Source organism: Lottia gigantea (assembly GCF_000327385.1).
Source record: "Lottia gigantea unplaced genomic scaffold LOTGIsca_39, whole genome shotgun sequence".
Lineage (NCBI taxonomy): Eukaryota > Metazoa > Mollusca > Gastropoda > Lottiidae > Lottia > Lottia gigantea.
The window spans coordinates 396,029-420,658 of record NW_008709333.1 but is presented as its reverse complement, the minus strand read 5'-3'; the positions used below and the strand labels follow the sequence as shown (position 1 = coordinate 420,658).

The following is a 24,630-nucleotide window of genomic DNA, read 5'->3' as shown; positions in this document are numbered from 1 at the left end:
TTAACCCAAAATTTTACTTGTTTTATTCGAAAAAAAAAAAAAAAAAGCCACTGGCAATAGAAAGTCTAGGATTTCTGCTACTAAAGTGATACACAGCAGAAATATTTTATAGTTACAGATGTGTTAACGAGACAAAGGCTATCAGACGAAACAAAGTAAGGTATACAATAATCAATATTAATAAAGAAAAGAGATATTTTACAATAAAAATACCAGATACGTAAACTTCCAGAAGACAGATGTTATAGTACATAGATCTATCTATCTAATTAACTATACAACTAGATCAATACTTCTGGCTTCAGTTTGTTCAGGTATAGACTGGTATATATCAAGAAAGAGGGGAAGGTGTGTTTTTTTTTCAAAGATAAGGTATAGGCTGGCTGGATTATACATTCAGAGAGGGGATGGGAGATCAGGATCATCTAACTTAGATATAGTGTGCTAAATATTTTCGAAAAAAAAAGTCAGGGATCAAATTTAGATTCAGGTTTGTCAACTTTCAGAGAGTTCACATAGCATCATTCCTTTATATTTCTATTCTACAACTCTATATCCCTTTCAGAGAGTTCACATAGTATTATTCTTTGGTATTTCTATTCTACAACTCTATATCCCTTTCAGAGAGTTCACATGGTATTATTCTTTGGTACCACTATTTCTATTCTACAACCCTATATCCCTTTCAGAGAGTTCACAATCACATGCAATCGCAGAGGAACATGTTAAAATAACAAGGCTACTAACCTGGTATAGAGAAAGATAAAGCATCCATAATAAAGTAAAGGACACGATGTCTCGACCACCTTTAGATATCATACAGAACAACGAGATGACGATTCCACCCAGACATAGTAAATCCATCCCAGTCTGTACGTCTAATCCTAGTTTTGGTGTCAGTTTTAATAATGTTGGTTGTCCATCTAATAACTCCTGCCATGAGTTCGCTTCTGAAAATAAAATGGTTAGAAAGTTCTGAAGGCATTTTGGATAAAGCTAACAAACTTTGCTAAATTGTTTGAAAAAAATGGAACGGCAAAACATTTCAATAGGGAATTCTACCAAAGTATATGGCATTCCCCCTCATAGTGATATTAAAAGAGATTGAGCTGTATGACCTAGTGTTCTGCACCAATCTTGGGTAATGAAGACAGACAATGTCATGCAGTGTTCAATGAGTAACATTTTATATTTTACAAGGACAACATCATTTACATAAGCTTACTATATTCAAATTTTCAATTGTTGATTTGTCGATGGATCTTAAAGCTTATGTCTTGTGTCATAGCCAGGTTTATATGTACATACCTGTATTAATTTTTAGTTCTGCTGGTATAACTCCATTGTTGCCATATAAACCTATAAACAAAGAACAATATTTTCAATGATATTAGATACCAGTACTACTTTCAGGAACAAAACTTACAGGTGGGTGGAACCTGGACAAAAACAACCTTCAATTCTGACAAGCCAACATACAGTTCCAGCTACTTAAAGGGATTGTAAAGAGGTTCCTGCAATTCCAGTAAACCTAAATATTTTATGACATCACTAATCATGAAGGGCCTTATGTGATGACATCAAACATTCATTTTTTGTGTAATTGCTAGAACCACAGACCACAGGTGCAATTTGATGCTATCAGTGTCCCCTGTACAGATAATAAAAAAAATCAGAAAACCTCTTTACAATCCCCTTAAATGTTATTTCCATATAATGTTGGTTTTATTTATTAAGCTTTGATATTTTGGACCAAATCTTATTTCATCTTTTAAATCTCAAACAATGTATTGCCATTATATTTAAGTATGCTGACCACAAATGTACAAATAAAACCTCATCTTATCCAAAGTGCTTCTCTCCCCTAATTAAGTATTTAGGGAACCTGTTATATCCTTGATTAATCTTGATTAGTATTAGTATGTGTGAGGTTTATTTACATAAAATATATCTTAATTAATTTCTCTGATCATTAATCACTGATTAATTAGGCAGATCTGATCAAACACCGACTACTGTCTAAACAATGTTTCTTTCTAACTTTTGTTTTTCAAATCCTAAAAAGATGATCTCCATCAACACTGTTGCTTTTTGTTGCATTGCTTATTTATTTAGCTTATGGAATGGTTATTCTTCTAAAGATAAAACAGAATTTTCAATATTTTCTAAATGTTCATTTTAAATATTTTTTTTATATCTATAATCATGCTCATATTCAAAGAGGATTTTTCTGTTTGCTCTTCCATTTAAATCTGGCAATATTCATGGTCCACATTGCAATTATTTGAGTGTTATTAACATGTAGAGAAGCCTAACCTATGATCATTACACTAGGCCTAATTACAGTATTTTCTATTCTGGCTTAATTAGCTTTTATAGATTTTCTGAGATAATGATGAGATTATATGATGACTTTTCTTTTATCATTTATTTACAGAAATAGCTTTCAAAAATATCAATACAAAGCTTATAAAGAAAAAAAAATTGGCACATTCTGCCCTCTAACTTAGAGAATATCATTGTAATGTTGTAAATCAAGAAGAAAAGGCATGCTGCACATTCAAGGCTATCGTATAGAACAAAAACATTCATTTTATGAGCCATTCTGCTTTCTTCCAAATCTATTCTGCACAAAGAGTTTCAGGGAAAATAATAAAATAAGCTGTAATCTGAAGAGAACAAAAAAGTTGCATGCAACTGCAGAATTCGAGAATTGTCTAATAAAAAATGCACAAAAATTGGTGCCAAATTTCAGAAAAACATCTGCAAAAAATTACCTGGAATTTGGATGTACAACGATGCAAAAGCGAACAAATAAATTACAGACATGCACCAGAGAAAGACATCTCGAGTTTTTTGCACGTCCGTCATGGTTATTGTCTTTGTGTGGATTAAAATCAGAATTTACAAATTTTCCGGGAAACACCGGTACGTTTTCAAACCCAATAACTCAGTCGGTGCTCGGAAGTTATTACGAGCAGGAGAAAAATAGTTCTTGGAAAGAAATAAAAATAAAGATTTCTTAATCCCATTGTTTTATTTTGATTTGTAAATGAATCAAAGATATTAGATTTTCTCTAATTGAATTAGAAGAATTATTCCAAATCAAAAAAGGATTAGAGAAAAATTAAAAGTTGACTTAAGCGTATGAATATGGTGAATGAGAAATCTAGGTCACGGTGACGTCATTGCAAAATTTGATTGGTCAATAATGTATTTATTGGGCTTTGTACAGCCAATCACCAGCTAGAAATTCTTTGGCTTTAATGATGGCGCGCTCTTTCTAATGTTGACATTTTGAACAAAATTTCTGTTTTGATAAAAAAAATTGCAATTTGACAAAAATCAACAACGTTTTTAAAGAATCTGACAGAATGACAGGGTAAGTGAGCATTTACTGGGTATAGATAAGTTTATAGACTTGACGTAGAGTCAATCAAATACACAGAAAGTTCAATGAGAAGAGAAAATTACAAAATGTCAATGATGGGGGTGGGGCACTACAGTACAACTTGTCTATTGCGGCCACATGAGCATGGCCAAATTTCAGGTTTCTAGTACATATACATCCATTCTTATAGTAAATGAAAATAACATTAAATACAACGAATCATTCACAAGGTTGGATTGATCTATTCTTTGCTAACTTTTAATCCAATGTCACATTTTGAAACTTTTTTTTCTGTAATGGAGATCTTGGGGCTGTTTCTAAAATACGTAACGTATTTTTGTGTTCCAGTCATTTGATTGGTTAGTCACCAAAACCAATTTTTAATCTCTAATATCTGTATCCATTGTAATAACTAGTGAATCTAATTTTGTGGGTTTCATCACTTTCTGAAGAATGTATATATTTATCACTTATGTTAACTTACTGTTTTAAAAATATTGTGAAAACGGAACCCAGATTTCTAAATCAACCCCACTGAATATATTTTATTGTTTGATTTGGTACTGATTGAGCTTGTTATTTCAGAGGCAGCCAGAATGAGTTAGAAGATAGATTTGGTTATCTATTACAACCAATACGTGATTTAGCCAAGTCGTGGGAAGTAGACATTGCCAGTTATCTTACAGATTATTTAGATGAGGTAAGATAAACTTGAGGTTATTTCTTGTGGATTTGTGACATTTTTGAAACAGCAGAAAGTTTAAGTTTTATGTCATTTGATTAGTCAGTCTGTCTGAGTGACAAGCTACAGACTGTACATTAAAGATACCTTGAAAAAATTTTCCTCACTGGATACTGCATGGCTCTGCTTAACCTCATTAGCCCAATCAGGTGCAGAATAATAAGACATACAACACAATTTCATTTCATTTCTAAGTGAGGAGCAAAAGTAAGACATACAGTTTCAGAAAGCTTATTTGATTCATTATCCTAGCTAATGCTAGCTCAGGAATGTTGATTTATTTTTTTCTCAGTCGGACATTTTCGGACAATTTTAAACGATGTTTTTAGAGGGTCAGATCTACTACTATATTATACTGTATCAAAAAACGTATCTTATTTGCATAACCCAATAACAAGCTAGCAGCCAGCTAATTCTTGATTTTCAATATCAATTTAATTTCTATTTTAGCTGGATAAAGTTACTATTACATTTGATGATGGTAAAACCACCATGAATTTTGCCGAGGCAGCTCTGTTAATTCAAGGATCAGCCTGCGTTTATAGTAAAAAGGTAAGAAAAATCTCCTTTATGAGCTAAGCTCCTAGGCATACATACAAATGATTTTCCAAAAGAATACAGGTCAAGAGGTCAAGTTTACCTAGTGTACCACATCCATAGTGTCTTCAGAAGGAAGGTACAACATTGTAACAATAAAGGCTTTGGGAACTTAGGATGTAAAACTCCAAATTTAAAAAGTGTATTATATAATATTTTATTTGTAGGTTGAAAATCTATACAGTTTAGTTTACCAAGTCATGGATGTCATATCCAATAAAAAGTAGGTACTAGTATTCTGCTATGAAGCTGAATTTTACACAAATTACTGAAATGAAATGAAAGTGAAATGAATGGAGTCTTACGTCTTACTGTTCTGCACAATAACACATGTGGAAAAAGTAGAATATTATGGAGACCTAGACGTACCATACTGTTTTTATTTCTTGATATTTGTGTTGTAGAAATAAAGGAAAGAAGAACAGTCAGAATCAAGATGGCAGAGATGGAGATAATTTTCATGATGATGATGATGATGATGAGGTATTTAACAATTTAAAACTTTTTTCTTGAATCTTAAAAACTGCTTTAATGTCTCTGTGTTGACTTTTAAACTTAAATTTTTTTTTGTCTAGTTCAATAAGTAAGGTGCTTGAATTAATTAAAACTATAGACCAAAATCTACAGAATGTTGTCCAATTTACAACTTTATGATAATGAAAAATGTGCATACTCCAGTTTACTACCTCTTAAGTCATCATTTGTATCATATTGATTAGAAGAATTGCGGTTTTGTTTCAGTTTCTGTCACTGGATGATTTTCCTGTGGGTAAAAATATCACAATGAGAGAAGGGGACAAGGTGAGATTAAAATTTGAAATTTCTATGGAGGGCTAAACACAATAAACCATAGTACAGTGCTGTATATAAAATAATACAATGTATTCACAGAATGAACTGCTACTTTTGATTTCTTCTGTATTCATATTTGAATAGAAATATGGTTTGTATGTCTCGTATCCTGGTATTGTAAAATATTGATACACAACCATATGAAATAATACATGTATGTTACATATAGTATTGCTAAGTTTGTGGTTTTTTTTCAAGTCTCAAAGGCATGACAGGCAAATCGGCATGGCATGTTTATGTTTTTATAGAGATTATTATTATAAACATATTTTTTATTCTAGACAATATTACCTGTAAAACGAACACCGTTAGCCATTATACCTCTAGGTAATTCAGAACGGGGTCAGAATCCGTTATTGAGGTGAGGAGTTTTATTTTCATTCAGTTAAATCAAAGTAGAGTTCAGTCATCTACTACTCATCTCTTCAACATGTCCAAAACTATTAAATATTTCTACCGTGTGTCACTTCAGCAAGTGAACCATGCACTTAGGACCAAGATAATAAATAGTAGATTTTTGGTTAAAATCATTATTTTATTGACTATACATGAGATTAGATTGAAACAACAATATATGTAAAATTTCAGAAAACAAGGCACACCCTACATTAATTCAGTACCTATGATTGTTTTCTCATTACTAATATTGTTTATTTGGTATTGAGGCTTGTGAACTTGACATCTTTTTCTTGTATTTCAGTAAAAAGGGTGAAGTATTAGGCAGTAGGGATGATTTTAAAATGAATACTTGTTATATTCATAAAACAGGAGCCATGTTATTAGATGTTAGTTATATGAACTTATTAAGTATATCTTTACGTCTACCTGCTACTAGTAAGTCATTTCTTATCTCAGATATAGAATACTCCCGTTTGGGGTGTCTTGAAGATTTAACCTCTATTCTTAAGACTAACTGTCCTGATGAGGATTGTATTTCTGAAACGCGTGTGAAATGCAATTGAAGATGTCTAGTTAAATACATTTTAAAACATATCCTTGTACAAGAATATGACATCTGTATTTCTATTATTATCTTAAACAATCTTTGCATTCCTATCAAGTAAATTTGTTCAGTCCATTAACTTGGAAAGCATGGTAACCCACAGAGTTATTGCCCTTGATTAGTTCAATATATTATTATTTCAGTTGAATTAGTAAGTCACAGTTCTGATACGAGTAAACAAACAGAGTCAGGTGACCAACAAGGGCAACAACTCTCTAATACCATGGGAGGACAAGATGGTGGAGCAATGGAAGAAAATGAATTACCACCTTCAGATGTTTCAAGTAAGTCTTATGGAACAGGCTAAAGATTCTTGAAGGTATGATTTCCAGTGCAAGATTATCAATACAGTAGAAAATAGAACAAGTGAATACACATTGGCTTCATCTATTATCTTCTTATTATACTTAGAACATGGCTAAATTTTCAATTAAGTGATCACATAGCATTTGACTGACAGCTAGCGTTAGATTCTAAGTAAATTAGATAATGTTCGCTCCCTCCACCCACTTCTTAACCACACATTTTTTTACTTAATATGATCTAACTATTACATGTAAATAAACCGAACGGATTTACAGAGAGGTTATTTAAACTTATATTACAGTGGATGGTCCCCAGTTATTTGACAATGATCAAGATGAAAATTCCCCACCCCCAGAACAACCAGAAGTTAGGGTAAGTAGAACAGTTTTGATTCTTTCTTAGACATTAGGCAGGAGTTCTTAAAAAGGAAATTAAAGATCATAAAAACTGATTGAAGTCATCTTGATTCCACTTTAAACAACAAGTTCAAGATTGTATCCTTATGGTAACTGGCAGTGAACTAGCTGAGTTGTAGCAAGTCTGATTGTCATCTGTTAGACGATAAAGTGCCATTGGTTTGAATCCTTCCATCATTTAAATGAAATAATGGAGATCATTTTGTTAATATTATAGGATAGATTAAGACCTAGAAAAACTGTTGTAGAAAATGTCGTCCAGAGAAAACCAGTAAGTTTGAAAAAGATTTTATAGAAACTATTAGTACAGTTAAAGAAAGTTGGTCAAGACTTTTCAAATTGCCGATATAGAGGGAATTCTGGTTGTAGAGGTTCAATCCCAGCATAGGTCGAGATGATACCTTCGGATTTTTCAACCCGGTTTCCCCTTGTCAGTTATGCAGGTGAGAGCGGCTGACATGGAAAAAGCGCACAGTCGTTCAGATGGGACAATAAACCGAGGCCCTGTGTGCTACAGGCTTTGCAGGTTAAGATCCCTCGACAGATGGAAATCGAAAAAGAGCAGGCTAATGCCGCTGTCCTGGCAAAATTTCCCTTATCGCACCCTGTCTGGCGTTGTCCGTCTTCATTAGCCCACAAGGTGCAGAAAGTAGAATGTAAAACTCCATTCATTTCATTTCATTTCTGGTTGTACATGTACACAGGAGTAGTGCAGTTAAGAGAGTTTTTACTGTATTTCTCTGTTTTCAATATTTTTTAATCTTTTTTTGTAGCTCAGTGAACTATTTGTAGAGTTAGATCCGTACAGTGTCTCGGAAAAACTTGATAAAAATATTGGCAGAGGTGGGTACATTTCATAAAAGATTTATGAGTTTAAGACTTCCAGAATGCTCTCTGTGAGTCCTGAGCAAAACCATATGGGGTGGAATCTTCTAGGTTTATCTGTACCAATTTACAGCTTAGTTGACTGAAATAATAGGTGAAAATGAGTTATTCAGGGTCACCAGACTTTCACAAAACGGCCTAGATTGGAACCCTAGACATCGATTTGTTAGACATCAAATGACAACATGATTCTCGAAGATTTAACTATCAGGACAAAATCAGGCTTTCCTGAAAAACAGAAAACTGATTAATCTATATACTTTCATTTTCTCTCTATTTTCTGTCATTCTCATTTTGTGCTTGATAAAGATTCCAGTATGTTAATAGAAACGTTGTTAAAATTAAAGGAAGTAGTAGTATATATATAATATTGTTCTTATTTGTTTAACTATTATTCATGTGAATTGAAACGTTGTTAAAATTAAAGAAAGGAGTAGTATATATATAATATTGTTCTTATTTAATGATCTTTATACAATTTAAATTCAATTTTAATAACTGACTTATCAAAATTAACAATTCTTGGAAGATATAAGCAAGAGAAAAACAGAAAACATCAATCTAATGGGATATATATTGGTCTAGATTTTATTATATGATATTTTCAGGTAAAATATTTAAAACGCCAGCAGAGTTAAAAGAAGAAGAAACATCCAAGAAACGAAAACGTCGAAATGTTTCAGACAAAACTAGAGTTCCTATATCAGTGTTTATACAGAATACATGTAAGAAAATTTTAAAATTCTTTCAAAAATGTTGGTGAAAAATCGAAATGATGCAAATAGAAGGCCATTAATGATCCTGGGGCTATTTCACAAAATATCTGAGGATAAGAATTTTACATTGTGTGTAGAAATTTTGCGCTGAGAAATGCCTGACCATTTTTTTCAAACAGGATCATAAAGCACATACAAAGATTAGAAGACTTTTTTATCATGCTCTTTAAAACAAAGTTTTATCTTTAATTTCTGCCATTGTTTAATTTTTAAAATTATTGATTTATTTATATTTTAGGTTTTTCCCATCATGAGAAGTACACGAAAACACCGTTCAATGCTCCTACATTCGCAGCGTTAGAAAATCAGTTCTGGAAGGAACATTTACGAAGAAAAGAAATATGGGCCAAAGAAAAAAAATTATTGGTAATTTCTTCACTTATAAGATTTGAAAACTTTCAAAAATTATTTTTGCTGTAGATTTTTTGGCCTATGTCTCTGCATGAAGAGGTTTATTGTCAGCATCCAAAACGACAAATGCTTAACAGCATAATGAATATGACAGTTAAAATTAAAAAATGAGATGACAGTTTTAAAGATGACAGTTTTCTGATTATTAATTAGTTTGTACAGACGAAACTTCCTCAAAATTCTGTTTATGAAGCAAACTCTAGAATGTAGAAAAAATCATTGTTTAAAGACAATCAGATGATTTTTATAATATTTCAGAGATCGTTAAATTCTAAACAGTTGGAAGAGTTTGAGAATGACAGAGAAGACATTGTACCTCAAGGTAAAAATATTACTAAATATAATATCTAAATTTCTAATATCACTCTCTTCGTTGAACGAGTTAAGCACACTGGCCTTTATTTCTTAGATTAATTGTTCTTTGTAGCTGAGGATATGGCGTTTGACAAAGACTCGCTGTTGCTTGTGAAAGATTTGTGGTTAATGCAAAATAACTTCTTATAATTTTCATTCATTCATTCATGATGTAGAAAATACAGAGTTTATTATTATTAAACAATGAAGTATGTATTTGTATTAAAAGAATTTGGAATTTAAATTTAAGATTGAAATGTTGGTCTCAATAGCATTCTCAGCTTGTTTTGCAGAGAGTTCAGATAGCTTATAATCTAACATTTCTTATTATTAATATATTGTTATAGATAATGAATTTGGTATAGAGAACGATGATGATGATGGATATGATGCGCCACCTGTAATGGATGACCTCCCTCTAATAGATCCATTAACTAATCGTAAGTCAGATTTCAATCTTTCTTTCTTTGTGATCATAAAGTCTATTGTGATGTTATCAGAAGTCCTATATTCAAGTGGAAACTCAAGTTAGATGTAACATTGCTGGATATTGATCTGATTATTGAAATATATCTATATATGGAGCACATCTGTACTGAATTTTCGAGATTCATACAAAGTGGTAAATGACTACTTCCCATTAACAAGAGGTACTGTTACAAAAACTTTTCAAATAAATTCTTAGAGGGGGTCAAAGAGGAATTTTTTTGAAAATAACAGGCCTAAAATCCTGCATTTAAAGTAATTTTAAAGAGTATTTCTTCTATAATATTACTTTTATACAATAAAACAATGCATATTTCCACAAAATATTGTATTCTTGGGTCTTTTAGGGGGAGCAATAGTCTCTCAGAGTCACAACTGGTCATTATCTATATTATATTCTATATTGATATTGTAGATGATTTTACTATACAGAGAGATGAATTAACTAGCTATGAAGAACTAGCTAGACAACATATTGTAAGTTTTATTACTGTTACTGACTTTAACTTTCCCTGTCTGGAGGAAACTAGCTTGCTTTGTTAGTGTTAGAGTGAGATTGAGATTTAGATATTTAGTGTTTAGTCTAGGCATATGTTGTGATCATACCATCTGATTCTTTCATATTTTTTCATATTTATGCAGTGATGCAGGTAAAATAATTGTTATTATACACGTTTCTACAGATGTACTATACCATAAAATTGTGTTCTGTTATATAATGTGATCTCTACCATTAAATGATGCTAAAGGACTATTTTATATTTGACAGGAAAAGTTTATGGCGTGTGGTAACAATTTTCATACATCAGAAATAGCTCAGAAAGTAGCAGAATGGGAAGAGAGAATTATACCTCGTTTAGAACAGGAGGTTTGTTAGTTATTTTTCATACGTAGATTCCACGCTGTCCTGGTAACTTTGCCTTATAGCCTACTGCATTGTGTGGCCAAACCCTCATTTGTTTTGTCTAGTTTGTACTGTTTCTTATGTAGATTCCGTGCTATCCTGGTAATTTTCCCTTATTTCTCACTGCATACCATTGCTTGTCCTCATTAGCCTAAACAGGAGAAAAAATGTAGGACAATAAATAAAACAAGTACGAACAATCCAAACTGCAAAACAAAACCAGAAATCCAAAACAAATTGGGGAAACATTAGTAGCAGCTAATGAAATTATCATATGAATAAGTATATCAATCATACATGAGTAATTACTCCATTTAATTTCATTCCAATGAAATTTTACTCAAAATTCATGTCGGATGGCTAGATTGATGAGGGGAAGGGCAGAAACTCGCGGCAAATAATTTTGAATAATGATTTAATTTTGTTTTACAGGAGCAACGAGATCCGTTTGATATTCATGTCTATGGAACAAAAATTCTGGATAGTTTATCATCGAAATCTAAAATTAAATTTGCTAAAATAGTACGAGGTCACAGTGATTATGAAGTGTGTAGAATTTTTTCAGCTTTACTTCAGTTGGTGAGTAGACTTTTATAATTTATTTATGTGTCAAGTCTGGTTTTAACTGAACTAGCTGAGTTCTAATGCATGACGTGATAATTGACCGGGTTTACAGAAATTTTAAGGCCAGACATAAAGTGTCACTTGGGAGTTGTTCCAATCCATTTTCAGTTTTTGAGAATTTTTATATCTGGCCCTAAACGTGCTATATCCCAGCCGTATATCAAGTCTGAGGTATGCGTGGAATCTGATTGGTCAGGCCAGCTAAGCTAGTGAAGCCATATTGACTATGTACAATCTTTCTGTCGAGGGCTGTGATTGGCTGTATTCTCTAGCATACAATCCAATCAAATCACAACCTTCCTTGTTACAAGACAAGAGCCTAATGATGTCAAGGTATAAGATGAAGTTTATAATATCTTGCCGTTGTGACGATGATCCAGGTCAGATTTAAAACAAACACTCAAGCAGTCTACAAAATAATAATTGAAACTATATAGGCTAGACTTGTGTTTGTTTTGAATGTGGCAGTTTTCCTATATTAGAGTGTGTGTACACACAATGTACTTCAGGTCCTTGGCAATTTTCCTAGAATTTTATGTTTACATGTACTGTAGGTCTAAGGTCTTGTTTCTGAATATAGTAACTTATGCTTCTATCTGATGAAACCTCTCTACTTTTGTCGTCATTTTGATTTACAAATTTATCTTGTGACCAGGAATTTTGGACAATTGCCAGAAAATTATCTGTTAGATTTAATTATGTTTTGAAGTAATTGAAAATTAACAGTCAAGTCCCAAAAAAAACTAGCTGTCCTGATGAGAATTGCATATTTGAAACACCTGTATGCAGCATGAGATGAGTTCTAGTCCTATATCAGAAGTTAACCGCCACTCCTAAAACAAGCTTTCCTGATGAGGATTGTGTATCTGAAACATGTGTCAGCAGCATGAGATAAGTTCTAAAATAAAATGTATTGTGATTTGGATAGGTCGGTTTCTCCATGTGATTATTACTAATGGACTTCAGTTAAGAAAGGTTTATGTCAATTTTCTCCGAGTGATTTATTGAAACATGTTTTACTTGTCTACATGACAGTTTTACAAAGTTATAATTTACTAAACCAATTTTATTATCAACATGGACTCTCTGAAAGATAGCCTTAACCTACTCCCACCTAGTTGAGTTGATAAGATAACAGATAGTCTGTTGAAACATGTTGTAATACATGATTTGTGGGTTGACTAGATCAAGGTCTTTTGAATGTTTTAAAAAAATCTTGAGTTAGTTTACTTGTTTTTATTACATATAATGCCTTAAAACTATTGTAAAGAGGTCTTCTAAATTTTGTATGTAAATCAGGGACACTGATAGCATTGATTGGTACAATTCTAATTTTCAATCAGACATCTGTGGTTATTGCAATTCCACTAAGTCACGATTGCAAAAGGTTCTTATATGATGTAAGCAGATTTTCGCGATAGTGGCGTCATAAAACGTTACCTTTTAGTGGAAGTGCAAGAACTAAAGACTTCTGAATGAAAAGAGGATTGGTTCAAATCAATGCTATCAGTGTCCCTGATATACATACAAATTTTTAGAAAACCTCTTTACAATCCCTTTAAGACCATTTTCAGTCAGTCAATTTGAGACTCTTGTCAGACACGACCGGTAAATGCAGTCAAATCAACATGTTCTCTGAGTTAATTCTGGTCTAATGTCGATCATGTTGATTAACAAATATGATTAAAACATTTGTCATATTCCTGTCATGTTTCATCAGGTTTAAAGGTCAAAGGTCAAACATGAGTTAAAAGGTCATGAGAATTATTAATCATGATTAATTGCCCTTAGCTTGTATTATATAATATATATTTTCTTGTTTATAAACTGAACTTCTCACCTAATCAAGATATCTGAGTCTAGTACAGGTTCAATAATTCATGTGAAGTGACATGTTTTTATAGTTTTTATATAGCTTAAAAGCTATGGCCCACCATTGTAAGGGGCTGATATGAGTCTTTGTAAATAGTCTTCAGATGTGATTGAAAATCTCATAACTTCTAATATACTTCAAACTAGAAAATCACTTTCTTTTTCTATACATGTCTTATCTGTATAAGGCAGAGTTTTAAGAAAAGACAAGTCGTCATTCTGTCATTGAAATGCAGATAGTTCCGTACACAGATAGATTTGAAGGCTCAAATTTCAACACCCTTAAAGGGAACAGTCCCTTCAAATATACCTCAAACTAGAACTTTCACTGTCTATTCCTATATATGTGTTTTCTATATATGGCATAGTATCACTATTCGAGTCGAATTTTTAACTTTCAAACGTGAATAATTATAGATACATATGGATTTGAAGGCTCAAATTTCGACGATGAGCTGTGAACACTATTACTGATTATATTAGCTAAAAAAATTCCTGTTTCTGAAACTAAAGTATGATTGGTCGAACGGATAGTGAAGGTACTCCTTTTACACCATATTATAATATTAGCAGATTCAAGACTATTTTCTATCATATTTTTCAGGTTAATGCCATGAATGTAAAAATCCATAAGGACGATAATTTTCTACGAGCCATGGACAAATTCGAACTTGAATTATTATCAACACGACGTCATCATGAAGAGCTGGCCAACTGTCAATATGAAGTGGGCGGAACACAATCTAATATAAGCCAATCGGAATCCGTGCAATGAATTTGAATTTTAGATTCAGCCAATCAGAACTTACTAAATGAATTTGAATTTTAGATTCAGCCAATCAGAACTAGTAAGATGAATTCAAATCAAGGTTTCAGCAAATCAGAACCAGATCAGAGGAATTTAATTTTAGATTCAGCCAATTGGAACAAGCGAAATGAGCTCAGAGATAAGTTTCAGCTAATCAAAACAAGTTAAATGAATTTGACTTTTAGATTCAGCCAATCAGAACAAGTTAAATGAATTTGACTTTTAGATTCAGCTAATCAGAACTAGTAAGATGAGCTCAAATATAAGTTTCAGCCAATCAGAAAAGTGACAGTGATTTTAAATTCAAGGTCCAGCCAATCAGAGGCAATCAACAGTTTACAAAGTTCTTCTCAAATTTGTTGTGGAGTGATAACAAAACACAACAGCATGCAAGACAAGACAAAAACTGAAAGAAGAATTCATTTTGTCCTAATGTGTTCTTGCCTTACCCTACTATTGGAAGAAATAACAATCATGTTTTATTTTAAGAAAATTTGTTTTTAAGTGAATCATGTTTTAGTAAATGCTGAATTTTACTTCTTAACCATGTATAAATTTTAATATTATTTGTAAATATAAACATATTTTTATTATATTCTTGTATCATTTAGGCAGTCTAAGAAATGAACGTCTGTCACAGGATTAACAATTAGTGAAATTAATAAAAAGAATGTATCCAAGCTCAATGTGTGAAAATGATTATCATGGAGATATACTACTGAATATATCATTTCCTGAAGCCATCAGCTCAATGCTTTTTTTTTAACACAGGATGCGATTTCTCTGCAATTCAACCCCCATTCCCTTCCAAATGTTGTCATATAAATTGAAGTGCTTTAAAGATGCGTTCCCTTATTTTCATTTATGAAAGTGACAATGCTAATACTTATATAAATAGAAAGTACAGGTATTCTAATGACTTTGAAAAATACCAGTTTGTCTCACTTGTCTATAATTAATTCATAATTAGAGAATTAACAGCAGAATTTCATTTGTTTATCCAGACTGTACATAGATGGACATTTATGATAAGTTAAAACTTAAATTATATGCAATAAGATCTACATGATATGATTAAGAATACATGATAATTCATTAGAAATACCAATTAATCAAATAGTTTGCTTGATTTGACACTAAAAAATAAGGAAACCCATCATTAACTCAACTCCCTTACTCAATATCAGTTGAAATGCTTCAAGTACAAAATAAAACTCAATGCACATCAGTAACATGAATAATTTAATCATTATATTTACAGTCAACATTTACACCATATTAATATTGTCATTCAGAAACAAAACAACCTTTAAAATCCTAAATAAGATCCCAATTAAAAACTATAATCTGAAGCTATTAATCACTATAGTATCCTAATTTAATTCAAATAACAAAAAAAAATAAGGCACAAAAAAAAATTCCATTATTTTGCAATATTAGTAGCAAATCTTGGCTTGAATTAGGTACAATCTGAATTAAAATATAAAAACAGAACCTGAAACATGTTGTTAGTCTGAAATTTTACATGTTGGCAGGTGTCATATTTTGTAAAATCTCCATTGATTAAAAATGTTAATCTATAGTTAAAATGTATGAAAAATACCAATTAACCATTATAAGTTTCTGGTAACACCACAATGATGTGGATATCTTTCCTTTTTTTTAAGCATTTCTGTTTTTAGTGCTTCCCAAAAAATTAGTTTGTGCATCAAATTTTGTAGCTGTTTTGTAAGCTGCTTCAGAATTCTGTGCAAGTAAGAACAAAATCAGTATTTTTTCCCACTTCTTGCTTACATTCTGAATCTTCTATTCCTAAGACTAGCAACGCCTAACAGTGTACAATGTGGTCATTTTAAACCCATACCATGATATTGGTAAGCTTACTCTTTTACAATTCTTCAGTTATGGTCAGTATATATCACAGCCTCCTGTTCTAGATACAATGAATAGGATAAAAATTGTAAATTGCGGGGAGAAAAAAGGGGGACAACTCTATAACGATTTATAATTAATCAGTCTTCGCACATAGAGAGTTAAAAATCTTAGATCTATGACTGTCTATTAAAATCTGTGACAAAACTTCTTCCAAATCGCGAATCTTTCGTTGAAATCTTTCTCGGTCTCGAGCATATTGTTCCCAAGGACCTTTACGACTTGCTCTGTAGGCAAACGACCACGCCACCATCTGATAAACTGTAGTTAATTTCTCTCCTTCTTCAAATCGAACCTGAAAGATATAATAAGAAAAATAATTTCACTGTTAAAAGAGTGCTATAGAAATATTGAAACTGAAACTGAGTTTCAGACAACGCATAACAAGGAACACTGAGTAACAACATGTTTCAGGTTCCTTTTTAATACTTCCAGTCCAATTATTGTCATAATAATACATTATTAAGTTTTGTGGTCTGTGGTCACTGTTACATCCAATCCAGTAGGAAATATTTATAAATATTTCAATTACAACGATAATTCAAAGAAAGTACCAATCCCACAATTCCAATATCAAATCAGTATTAGTTACAGTAGATAGAACATGACCTTGTCACCGCTGTGTAGCATATTATACTAATACTGACAGTGATTGGCATAATTCAGCCATTTAATTTTCCTGTCAGGTTAATTGAGTCAATTTGGAATACAATTATCACAGATATTTATACTTTTAAGGGATGATGATTTAGCTTTTTTCGTATTTTGCCAGTCAGGTCTTACTCATAATGACATTTAAAAGTTAGTGTTTTGTTAGATTCTGTGAAGAAAATCCAAGACATCTGAAACTGGCATAAGAAATAAACGGCGTATTTTAGAAACGATCTTACCACTAGGATATTTTAGGGTCTTAGCTTCTAACACTGTTTCCAGGATATCCTAGTGCTAAGATCGTTTTCAGAATATGTGACTAACATAAATTCATTTGACAACTACCTTTTTCTGCGTTTTTGATTTCCGACAAGTCGAATCTTTTGATTGGTCCTCAACTATATGAATATTCCAGGAAAGGTTGATGGAATCTAGATAATTATTGGTCGGACTGGATGAGTCGCTGGTCTCGGAATCAGACTGAGAAATATGGACATTAAATTTGATTGGATTAAATAAACCATTGCTACCAGGAAACAGTTTATCCATTTCTAATTTCGACCAATCACAAGCAGCGGAATCCGTTTCATCTTCATCATCATCAAAGCTATCCCATGAATCATCAGATTCACTGTCATGTGAAATGAACTGAAAAATGTGAGAATTTTCAGGACTGTCTGATGAATTCACACCAACGATGAATGATGAAGGAGATGTTTTATTGACGTCTGTTTTTTCTTTCTGGTTTTTACGTTTCTTGGTTTTCTTTGGAGTGTCACGAACTCGGAGTAAAATGATGGAATGGTTACAACCAGCACTTTTGGGAAATTCTGTACATTTCGGGTCCACTCGACTCATATAAGCCATACAAAGAGAACAATTCTTTTCTTGAGCACTCTTGGAATCACAGTTCTGTTTGGATTGGTTTGAATCTGTAGGTGTAGTCCGATTTGATTGACAATCCTGATTAATCTTTGATTGGCTACAAACAGAATTGGGAGGAGTCTGTTGCTTTGATTGACATTTACCACCGATTATGCTTAAATGAATTTGAGGTTTGGAACTTTGACTGGACGTTTGACAGTTAATTGCACTTGGGATTGTTACCGAGGCTGGGGTGGCCATTTCGGTAATTCTAATTTGCTGACTGTTTGGTTCACACTGAATTTGAAAATTTTCCAGTTTCTTTCGAAGTTGATTCGACATCTTGAAAAAGGTCTGCCACACAACTATCTATTGAATAGCTAACATTTATAACATCAGGACATTTTTGAACTCTACTTTCAATTTCACAAGAGGCTTTTGGATCCTTGCCAACTTCAACTTCCTTAACAACAGGAACAAGTTTGTTTTCATTAGCAAAGCAAGCATTTTCTTGAGAAATCTCGCTTCCTGATTTACTACACACATCACTAACTGTAGGTTTTGGGGAAATACTTGAACTAATGTCTTTAATCACTGGTTTCACTTCACTAAAACCCTTACTACCAACATCACACACTAGAGGTTTAGGTTCCACACTGGAATGATTCGAGGTATTTCGCACAGTTTTTGGGTTTTCATCTGGAAGTCTTTTATGCTTTGTTTTAACTCTATGATTAGAACTATTATTTTTATCACAAAAATTATTCCTTGATCCCCAAAAATGGGAATGATAATTATTATAGCTGCCTTTGTGGGGTTGAAAATACCCCGAATTGACTTTTAACCAGGGTGAGTCTGCTGGAACTTTTAAAGAATTAAAGTTTCTTGGATTTGTCCAAAATCCATTTTGATGCATCTTTGATGTTCTTTCATGGTTTGGCCAAGAACTGCAAGAACGAGTCTCTACCTCAGCCTTTCTCATTTTTTCGATCGGCATTTTCACGTTTTCTGCTTCTTTTCTTATTATTTCCCTTTCTTTACCGCGATATTTACCAGAAAAATTATTCATAAATCCACATGAACCCATATTATTCACTAAACCTAATGACCACGGAGGTTGTTGAGGTGAAAAATCAAAACACGATTTTTTCGCTGTCACGTTTTTGGGGATGTGTGAAGATATCACTTGAATCGTTGGCATATAATCGCAGTTCTCTTTAGTTGTCTCCCCTGTACTGTCTAATCGTAACAGTTTCGAAGGTCTATTTAAAGTATTATTAATAGAATTTGATAAATTTTTGAACCACATAATGATTGGCTCCGATTTTAATCCGTTTGAAAATTCAACGAAATATTTCAGCACATTTAAACTTCCATATTTTTGAATATTTAATACCACAAGGGTGTCAAACCATTAGCACAGTCTTCAAAATCTAACATATTATCACAACTTGAGTCCATGAGGAAATGTGGGTGTTTTATAATAATGGTGGTCTTTATATTTTGTGTTCCGCCAAATTGTCCCATAAAAATAGAATAACTTTTCCAAATTAGGTGACTATTACTGGATGATTCAACACTTGTATCTAATTCTACAACTTCAAAACTTTTTAAAATTCTTGGTTTGGTTTCATTTTCCATCTTTAAAACTCGGAAATTTCTAAAATAAATTGCGCCTTGTATCTGTAGTAACTGTAAACATATTGTAAAATTTAGAATGTGTCATGCCGGAACAATTCTATTTTTAGATTACACCTAGTTACTGCTATCCTAACACTACATCAAATAGTTCCCATATCAAAATTACAATTCATACTCGTTTACTTCAGAAATATTGGAATTGGAAGAAAATCTAATTTGAAAATTCAAAATACATTTCATAATAAGATTTTGCAAAAATAGGGAAATGATGAATGGATCATTTACATAAATTTCTCGCGTATTAATATGTGACCTAGATACATGACAAAAGTGTGTCAACTTTCAGACATTGCATCAGACGATTTGATATTTTTAATATGAAGTAAATGTCACGTAATCTGACTTTTCACCTGTCAATGTCGATAAAGGACAACCATATTTTACATTATAATTCATTTCAGAACACATAAGTGAATAAAACATTGATAATTTTGATATTATTTCCTGGTCCTGTTTCTATTCTATTTTTAGTAACTGAGAATATTCCAGGATGACGTAGAAAATTCAAGAGAAGTTCCCGGTATGATTTATGGAGAACTTTCTACACCTAAATATTGATTTTAAAATCTGTGTCATCTGGCACGTAATCAACAACTCGTATGCATTCAAATATTTCAACATTGAAATACTTTAAATTCTTTATTCATATGACCTCAAACATCCAGTTATACTAAGAACGACCTTTTACAAGAAATATTGCGGAATCTGCATAAATTCTCCGCAAATACTTTTCATTGAATGTCCTGTTTTAGCCTTTATAAAATTTAGATAATGATAAACCCTTTTGATAAGTCAATGTACCTTATTGATTTTTTTCGGTTACATTGACCGACGTAAGTATTGTGATTGGCAAATGCATTAAATAGATATCCTGTACCAAAATCGAGGAGATGGTCTGCTTAACCTGTACCTATCCAGTGGCGGAGCTAAAAAAAAGGGGGGGGGGCAGAGGAGTAAGCCTCAGATGTTTCGGGCAACCTCAGATATTTCGCCCCCCTCGGACGAAAACCTGGCCCCGCCACTGTACCTATCCAAACCAAACTTGGATTATTCAGATGAAATGAAATGGATTTTAAGTCTAACTTGCTGAATCATTAGAGGTGACAAAATCAATGAGGTGGACATAAAATGAGCCAAATAACCATCCTAGATCCTTTAAGATAATATAATCAATGAGGTAGATATAAAATAAGTCCAATAGCCATCCTGGGTCATTCAAAATGGCAACTAACGGCAAATAGTATGAGTAAGTGCCAGAATGAAAATAACTTTTCAATATTTAGGTTTTTCCTCAATCAAATGTTAGAAATTTCAAGCAGGTAAGTGAGTAAGTGAACAGTTCGCACTGCATAATTATTTTTCTGAAAATAGCTGTCCATAAAAATTTCGATTATCTGCCCTTGGCGAACCCATAACGCCCTCTTTTTCTTCGTCCACATTGACGGAAGGTGCAACTGTCCTTGGTCGTGCCAATCCAGGCTCATCCAACACTTATTCGTCAACATTAGATATTGAAGTTAACACAAAAGTACCAAAATGCCCCCAAAATTCGATCCAAATGCTATTCATGAAAGTAAGCTATCAAAAAACATTCATTTTCAGCTATGAAAGTCGAGGGCCATGCCTCGCGAAGATTTTACCATCATGGCGGATGACTTCTTGCCGATGAGATGAGGAAATTCAGGTCTGAATATTGAAGAAATTGACATATTATATTTATGATTTTCAAGAAACCCGACATTTTTTGTAAATAAATTTGTGTCCAGTTGAATTGTAGGCAATATTCACACATTTATTCTTGAAATTGACGGATTGATCGAGTCGATGATTGAGAGTTTGTAACGCCTTGCTTTTTTTGTGCGCATGGTTGGGCCAATGAAGATGGGCAACATTATGAAGTGTGCAATGAGACATTCTGAAAATGAGCATCATCAAGCACAAATTCTTGACAAGAACAAACACAATCTGGCTCTGAAATTATCAGAGTTAAAAATGGACCTGAATATGTCATTATGTGTCGTCGTATGATTTGGTCGTTAGTAGAATTATTGATTTGAGTCTCTATCATCCACATCTGTCCCTTGATTTGACCGAAATAGTAATATATACGTTTGTATATCAAGTTCTTACACTTTGACTAGGTCCCTTGAAATAATCCCGTATTTGGTAAATTTCAGTTTTTGTCCGAGCTGTAGGAGGGGAAGTCCCAGCAACAGCATCCTTGGCTCCTAAAATTGGTCCCATGGGTTTGGTAAGTAATGACAATAACGTCATAGATATAATTTCACAATTCACTGAATTACAAAGCGATCGTCGCAGCCATGTGAATGAAACAAAAATCAATTTACTTTTTACCTTACATTTCTGGTATTTATCCTACTGACTAAGCTTACAGGACTTCTGGACTTAAAAAAGATTTGATGTACAACAAAAAAATGAACTTAATCAAAAATCTAATCTTCAGAGGTAATGTTAGAGCACAAGTTCTAAAAAAAAAATCAAGTTTGTTCCCAAAAAAAAGTATTCAAAAGAAGTCCTTGTCCGTCTTGCTACAATAAATCTAAATATAAACATATCTATTTCAGTCTCCCAAGAAAATTGGTGACGACATTGCAAAAGGAACAACAGATTGGAAGGGACTAAAAATTACTGTCAAATTAACGATCCAGAATCGACAGGCTAAAGTCTCGGTCGTTCCCAGTGCTGCTGCTCTGATTATCAAGGCTTTGAAAGAACCACCACGAGACCGAAAGAAGGTTAAAAATGGTAAGTAGAAGGAAATGACTAGGACTGGGGATATGGAGTCTTAGTGTATAATCATGATATGGCAGTATTTTGGTAGATCTTGATTCCTAAATTGGAAGCCTGTATTTATCTTCTTATTGGTTTATCAAAATATTACCTTTTGAAAGTCTTTGCCACTGAAGTTCATCTGTATGGTTTCAAAACTAAACAGATGAGACAGGGTTAATCCCAAAAAGGACACTTAATTTTTCTTTGTATGGAACTAAAGTTTCATTTTTGTGAGAATATCTCTCAATAATTTTAATATTTCAGTGAAACACAGTGGTAACCTGACGTTAGAAGATATTATCAATATTGCCCGACAGATGAAACATAGAAGTATGGCTAAATCTCTTGCTGGTACCGTTAAAGAAATTCTAGGTAAGTAGGTCCTTGCAATGGTTTCAAGACTGATTTTAGTTTTCCAGTCATTTGATTGGTTCATAGCTTCAAATGAATTAAAACTGCACAGAGCAAAGTGGATGTTATTGATCAAATTAAAGATGTCATTGATAGGACGATAAACTAAAGCCAAATTTGGAAAGAAAAAAAAAAACAGGTTTAGCTGCTGTCATGGTGAAATTGTTCTCATTGTGCACTGCATGACCATTGCAATTTCCCAATCAGGTCCAGAAAATTTTTGGAAGCATTTCATTAAATCAGTTTGGCGACCATTGACCTCAATTCTACAATTTCTAATTTGATTTTGTAGGTACAGCACAATCAGTAGGATGTACCATCGAGAAATCTCATCCACATACAGTCATAGAAAATATTGATGCTGGGGAGGTTGAAATTCCAGACGTAAGTATGCCAAGTCTTCAAATATATTCAAAAATATTGAAACCCTTTGCCCTTGGACATTGTTGTGCATGTTAAAAATGATGTAAATACAGCTGCAGGATGTATATCCTAGTATTCGAGTACATTATAAACTTGATCCAGTGGATTTGAATGATGCAAAACAATGAAGCTATAGGATGTGTTTACCTAGTCTTTGACAAGATTGACTATTCAAAACTTAAACTCCATTAGACAGCCATGCTTGGTTCTTCTAAATTGTGCAAACTAGGAAGCATAGGATGTGTATTCTTAGCCTTTGACAAGATTCAAAACTTGATCCCTGGCAGATTAGTTTTCGAAAAATTTAAATGATGCAAATCTATGAAGCATAGGATGTGTATATCTTCAACAGAAGATTGATGTGCCTGTTCAAAATGATGCATACCACTGAAAACCCCAGGACAGGCCTACTGAGTGTTTAACATCGTGCAGATCTTGTGCCAAAACTCTGTCCTGAATATAATTCTTGATGTAAATTTTGATTGTCAATTCTTTAGAATTAGGCTAATGGCTAAATTTTCCTCATGAAGCACTGCTCTTGACATCCATATCTAGATGGCGAAAACTATTTTGATATCAGTACTTTAAAATAGTTTGCGTTGTATTTTTCAGGAGTAAATCTGGTGATGGAAGAAGTCATGAAGATTTTTTTACTTGTAAATAAAATTTTCTTGATTCAATCTGTATTTTTATATTTTTAACTTTGAGAATTGGGGTAGATCTATTAGTTGGATGCCCGGTACATGGGGTGCTCAGAGTCAGTACTGGGATAGGTCCTGATGATACTTTTTGGGGTTTTAGATCAAGTTTCCCCTCATCAGTGATGCAGTTTAGAGGACTAGACAAAAAAAAATGCTAGTTCAGACAGAAAATAAACAGGCCCCTTATGCTACTGATCTTAGTAATAGATAAAAATTGTAATAGAGCAATATGAGACCCTTTGACCCTGGGGATTTGGGGAAAAAGGTTCAATGCTACTGTCCTGGCAAATTTTCTGATTGGAGCATTGATCATGGCCTGATGAGGGAGCCTTTATCCTTTCTCCTGTTGCTGAGACCTTTGACACCTCATCTCTGTGCAGTACATGATTTTGATTTCTACACACTGCCTATTTGGCAGTTTCCGTAAGGCTGAATATGTTGCAGAGCGTTAAAGGGACTTTCATGTGGGTTATTTCACCCGAATTAAATGCCCAATGCTACAAACTTCAGTCTAATACCTTGATATCATAAGATACTTTTTCGTTTGAAAGTCGAATAACATGTCCGTAAAATAAATGATCCATTGCCCTTGTGAGAGTTCAAAAGCCTTATTAGAAAGGAAATGTAAACGAGAACGGATAATTTCCAGTCTTTCTGTTAATAGATTTGATTGGCCATATAGTCTAGTGTACAATCCAATCAAATGGGTTCATTTCATGAAACAAGA

The 24,630-nt window shown here is 32.9% G+C and overlaps 4 protein-coding genes across 4 annotated transcripts in view; 2 read left to right on the top strand and 2 right to left on the bottom strand.

Annotated features, from left to right (window-relative positions):
* LOTGIDRAFT_204109 (hypothetical protein) overlaps positions 1 to 2,949 on the bottom strand; it is a 66,580-nt gene extending 63,631 nt beyond the window's left edge. The window contains exons 1-3 of the mRNA XM_009059395.1: positions 2,778 to 2,949; positions 1,309 to 1,359; positions 748 to 950 (exon numbers count right to left, since the gene is read on the bottom strand). Of these exons, the coding sequence (XP_009057643.1) occupies positions 748 to 950; positions 1,309 to 1,359; positions 2,778 to 2,871 (348 nt within the window). The 5' untranslated portion in view covers positions 2,872 to 2,949. The remainder of the gene's footprint in view (positions 1 to 747; positions 951 to 1,308; positions 1,360 to 2,777) is intronic.
* Positions 2,950 to 3,272: 323 nt separating this feature from the next.
* LOTGIDRAFT_233379 (hypothetical protein) lies at positions 3,273 to 14,394 on the top strand (the record flags this gene model as incomplete). Its single annotated transcript, XM_009059394.1, has 21 exons — positions 3,273 to 3,382; positions 3,977 to 4,091; positions 4,584 to 4,685; positions 4,898 to 4,953; positions 5,135 to 5,213; positions 5,472 to 5,531; positions 5,864 to 5,943; positions 6,283 to 6,416; positions 6,729 to 6,869; positions 7,193 to 7,263; positions 7,525 to 7,578; positions 8,081 to 8,150; positions 8,801 to 8,917; positions 9,207 to 9,334; positions 9,638 to 9,701; positions 10,081 to 10,173; positions 10,635 to 10,696; positions 10,989 to 11,087; positions 11,556 to 11,702; positions 11,856 to 11,918; positions 14,224 to 14,394. Exons 1-21 carry the CDS (start codon positions 3,375 to 3,377, stop codon positions 14,392 to 14,394), a joined length of 1,914 nt encoding a protein of 637 aa, XP_009057642.1. The 5' UTR covers positions 3,273 to 3,374.
* Positions 14,395 to 15,406: 1,012 nt separating this feature from the next.
* Positions 15,407 to 19,574, bottom strand: LOTGIDRAFT_233378 (hypothetical protein). Its single transcript, XM_009059393.1, has 3 exons — positions 18,428 to 19,574; positions 17,356 to 18,243; positions 15,407 to 16,654 (listed from the first exon to the last, which is right to left on the bottom strand). The coding sequence occupies exons 1-3, from the start codon at positions 19,181 to 19,183 to the stop codon at positions 16,436 to 16,438; spliced, it is 1,863 nt and encodes a 620-aa protein (XP_009057641.1). The 5' UTR covers positions 19,184 to 19,574; the 3' UTR covers positions 15,407 to 16,435.
* Positions 19,575 to 20,979: 1,405 nt separating this feature from the next.
* Positions 20,980 to 23,882, top strand: LOTGIDRAFT_217320 (hypothetical protein). Its single transcript, XM_009059392.1, has 6 exons — positions 20,980 to 21,148; positions 21,753 to 21,826; positions 22,161 to 22,341; positions 22,633 to 22,740; positions 23,072 to 23,163; positions 23,815 to 23,882. The coding sequence occupies exons 1-6, from the start codon at positions 21,112 to 21,114 to the stop codon at positions 23,818 to 23,820; spliced, it is 498 nt and encodes a 165-aa protein (XP_009057640.1). The 5' UTR covers positions 20,980 to 21,111; the 3' UTR covers positions 23,821 to 23,882.
* The last annotated feature ends 748 nt before the right edge of the window (positions 23,883 to 24,630 follow it).

Bases quoted from the DNA above. Each gene is read 5' to 3' on its own strand.
- LOTGIDRAFT_233378 (XM_009059393.1), bottom strand. From the start codon at position 19,183: ATGTGGTTCAAAAATTTATCAAATTCTATTAATAATACTTTAAATAGA. The intron at 18,244-18,427 runs GTTAGTGATGTG...GCTATTCAATAG, and splicing joins GTATTTCCCCAAAACCTACA to ATAGTTGTGTGGCAGACCTT. The intron at 16,655-17,355 runs GTAGTTGTCAAA...TATATCTTTCAG, and splicing joins AATCAAAAACGCAGAAAAAG to GTTCGATTTGAAGAAGGAGA.
- LOTGIDRAFT_217320 (XM_009059392.1), top strand. From the start codon at position 21,112: ATGCCCCCAAAATTCGATCCAAATGCTATTCATGAAA. The intron at 21,827-22,160 runs GTAAGTAATGAC...TATCTATTTCAG, and splicing joins AAATTGGTCCCATGGGTTTG to TCTCCCAAGAAAATTGGTGA. The intron at 22,342-22,632 runs GTAAGTAGAAGG...TTAATATTTCAG, and splicing joins CCGAAAGAAGGTTAAAAATG to TGAAACACAGTGGTAACCTG.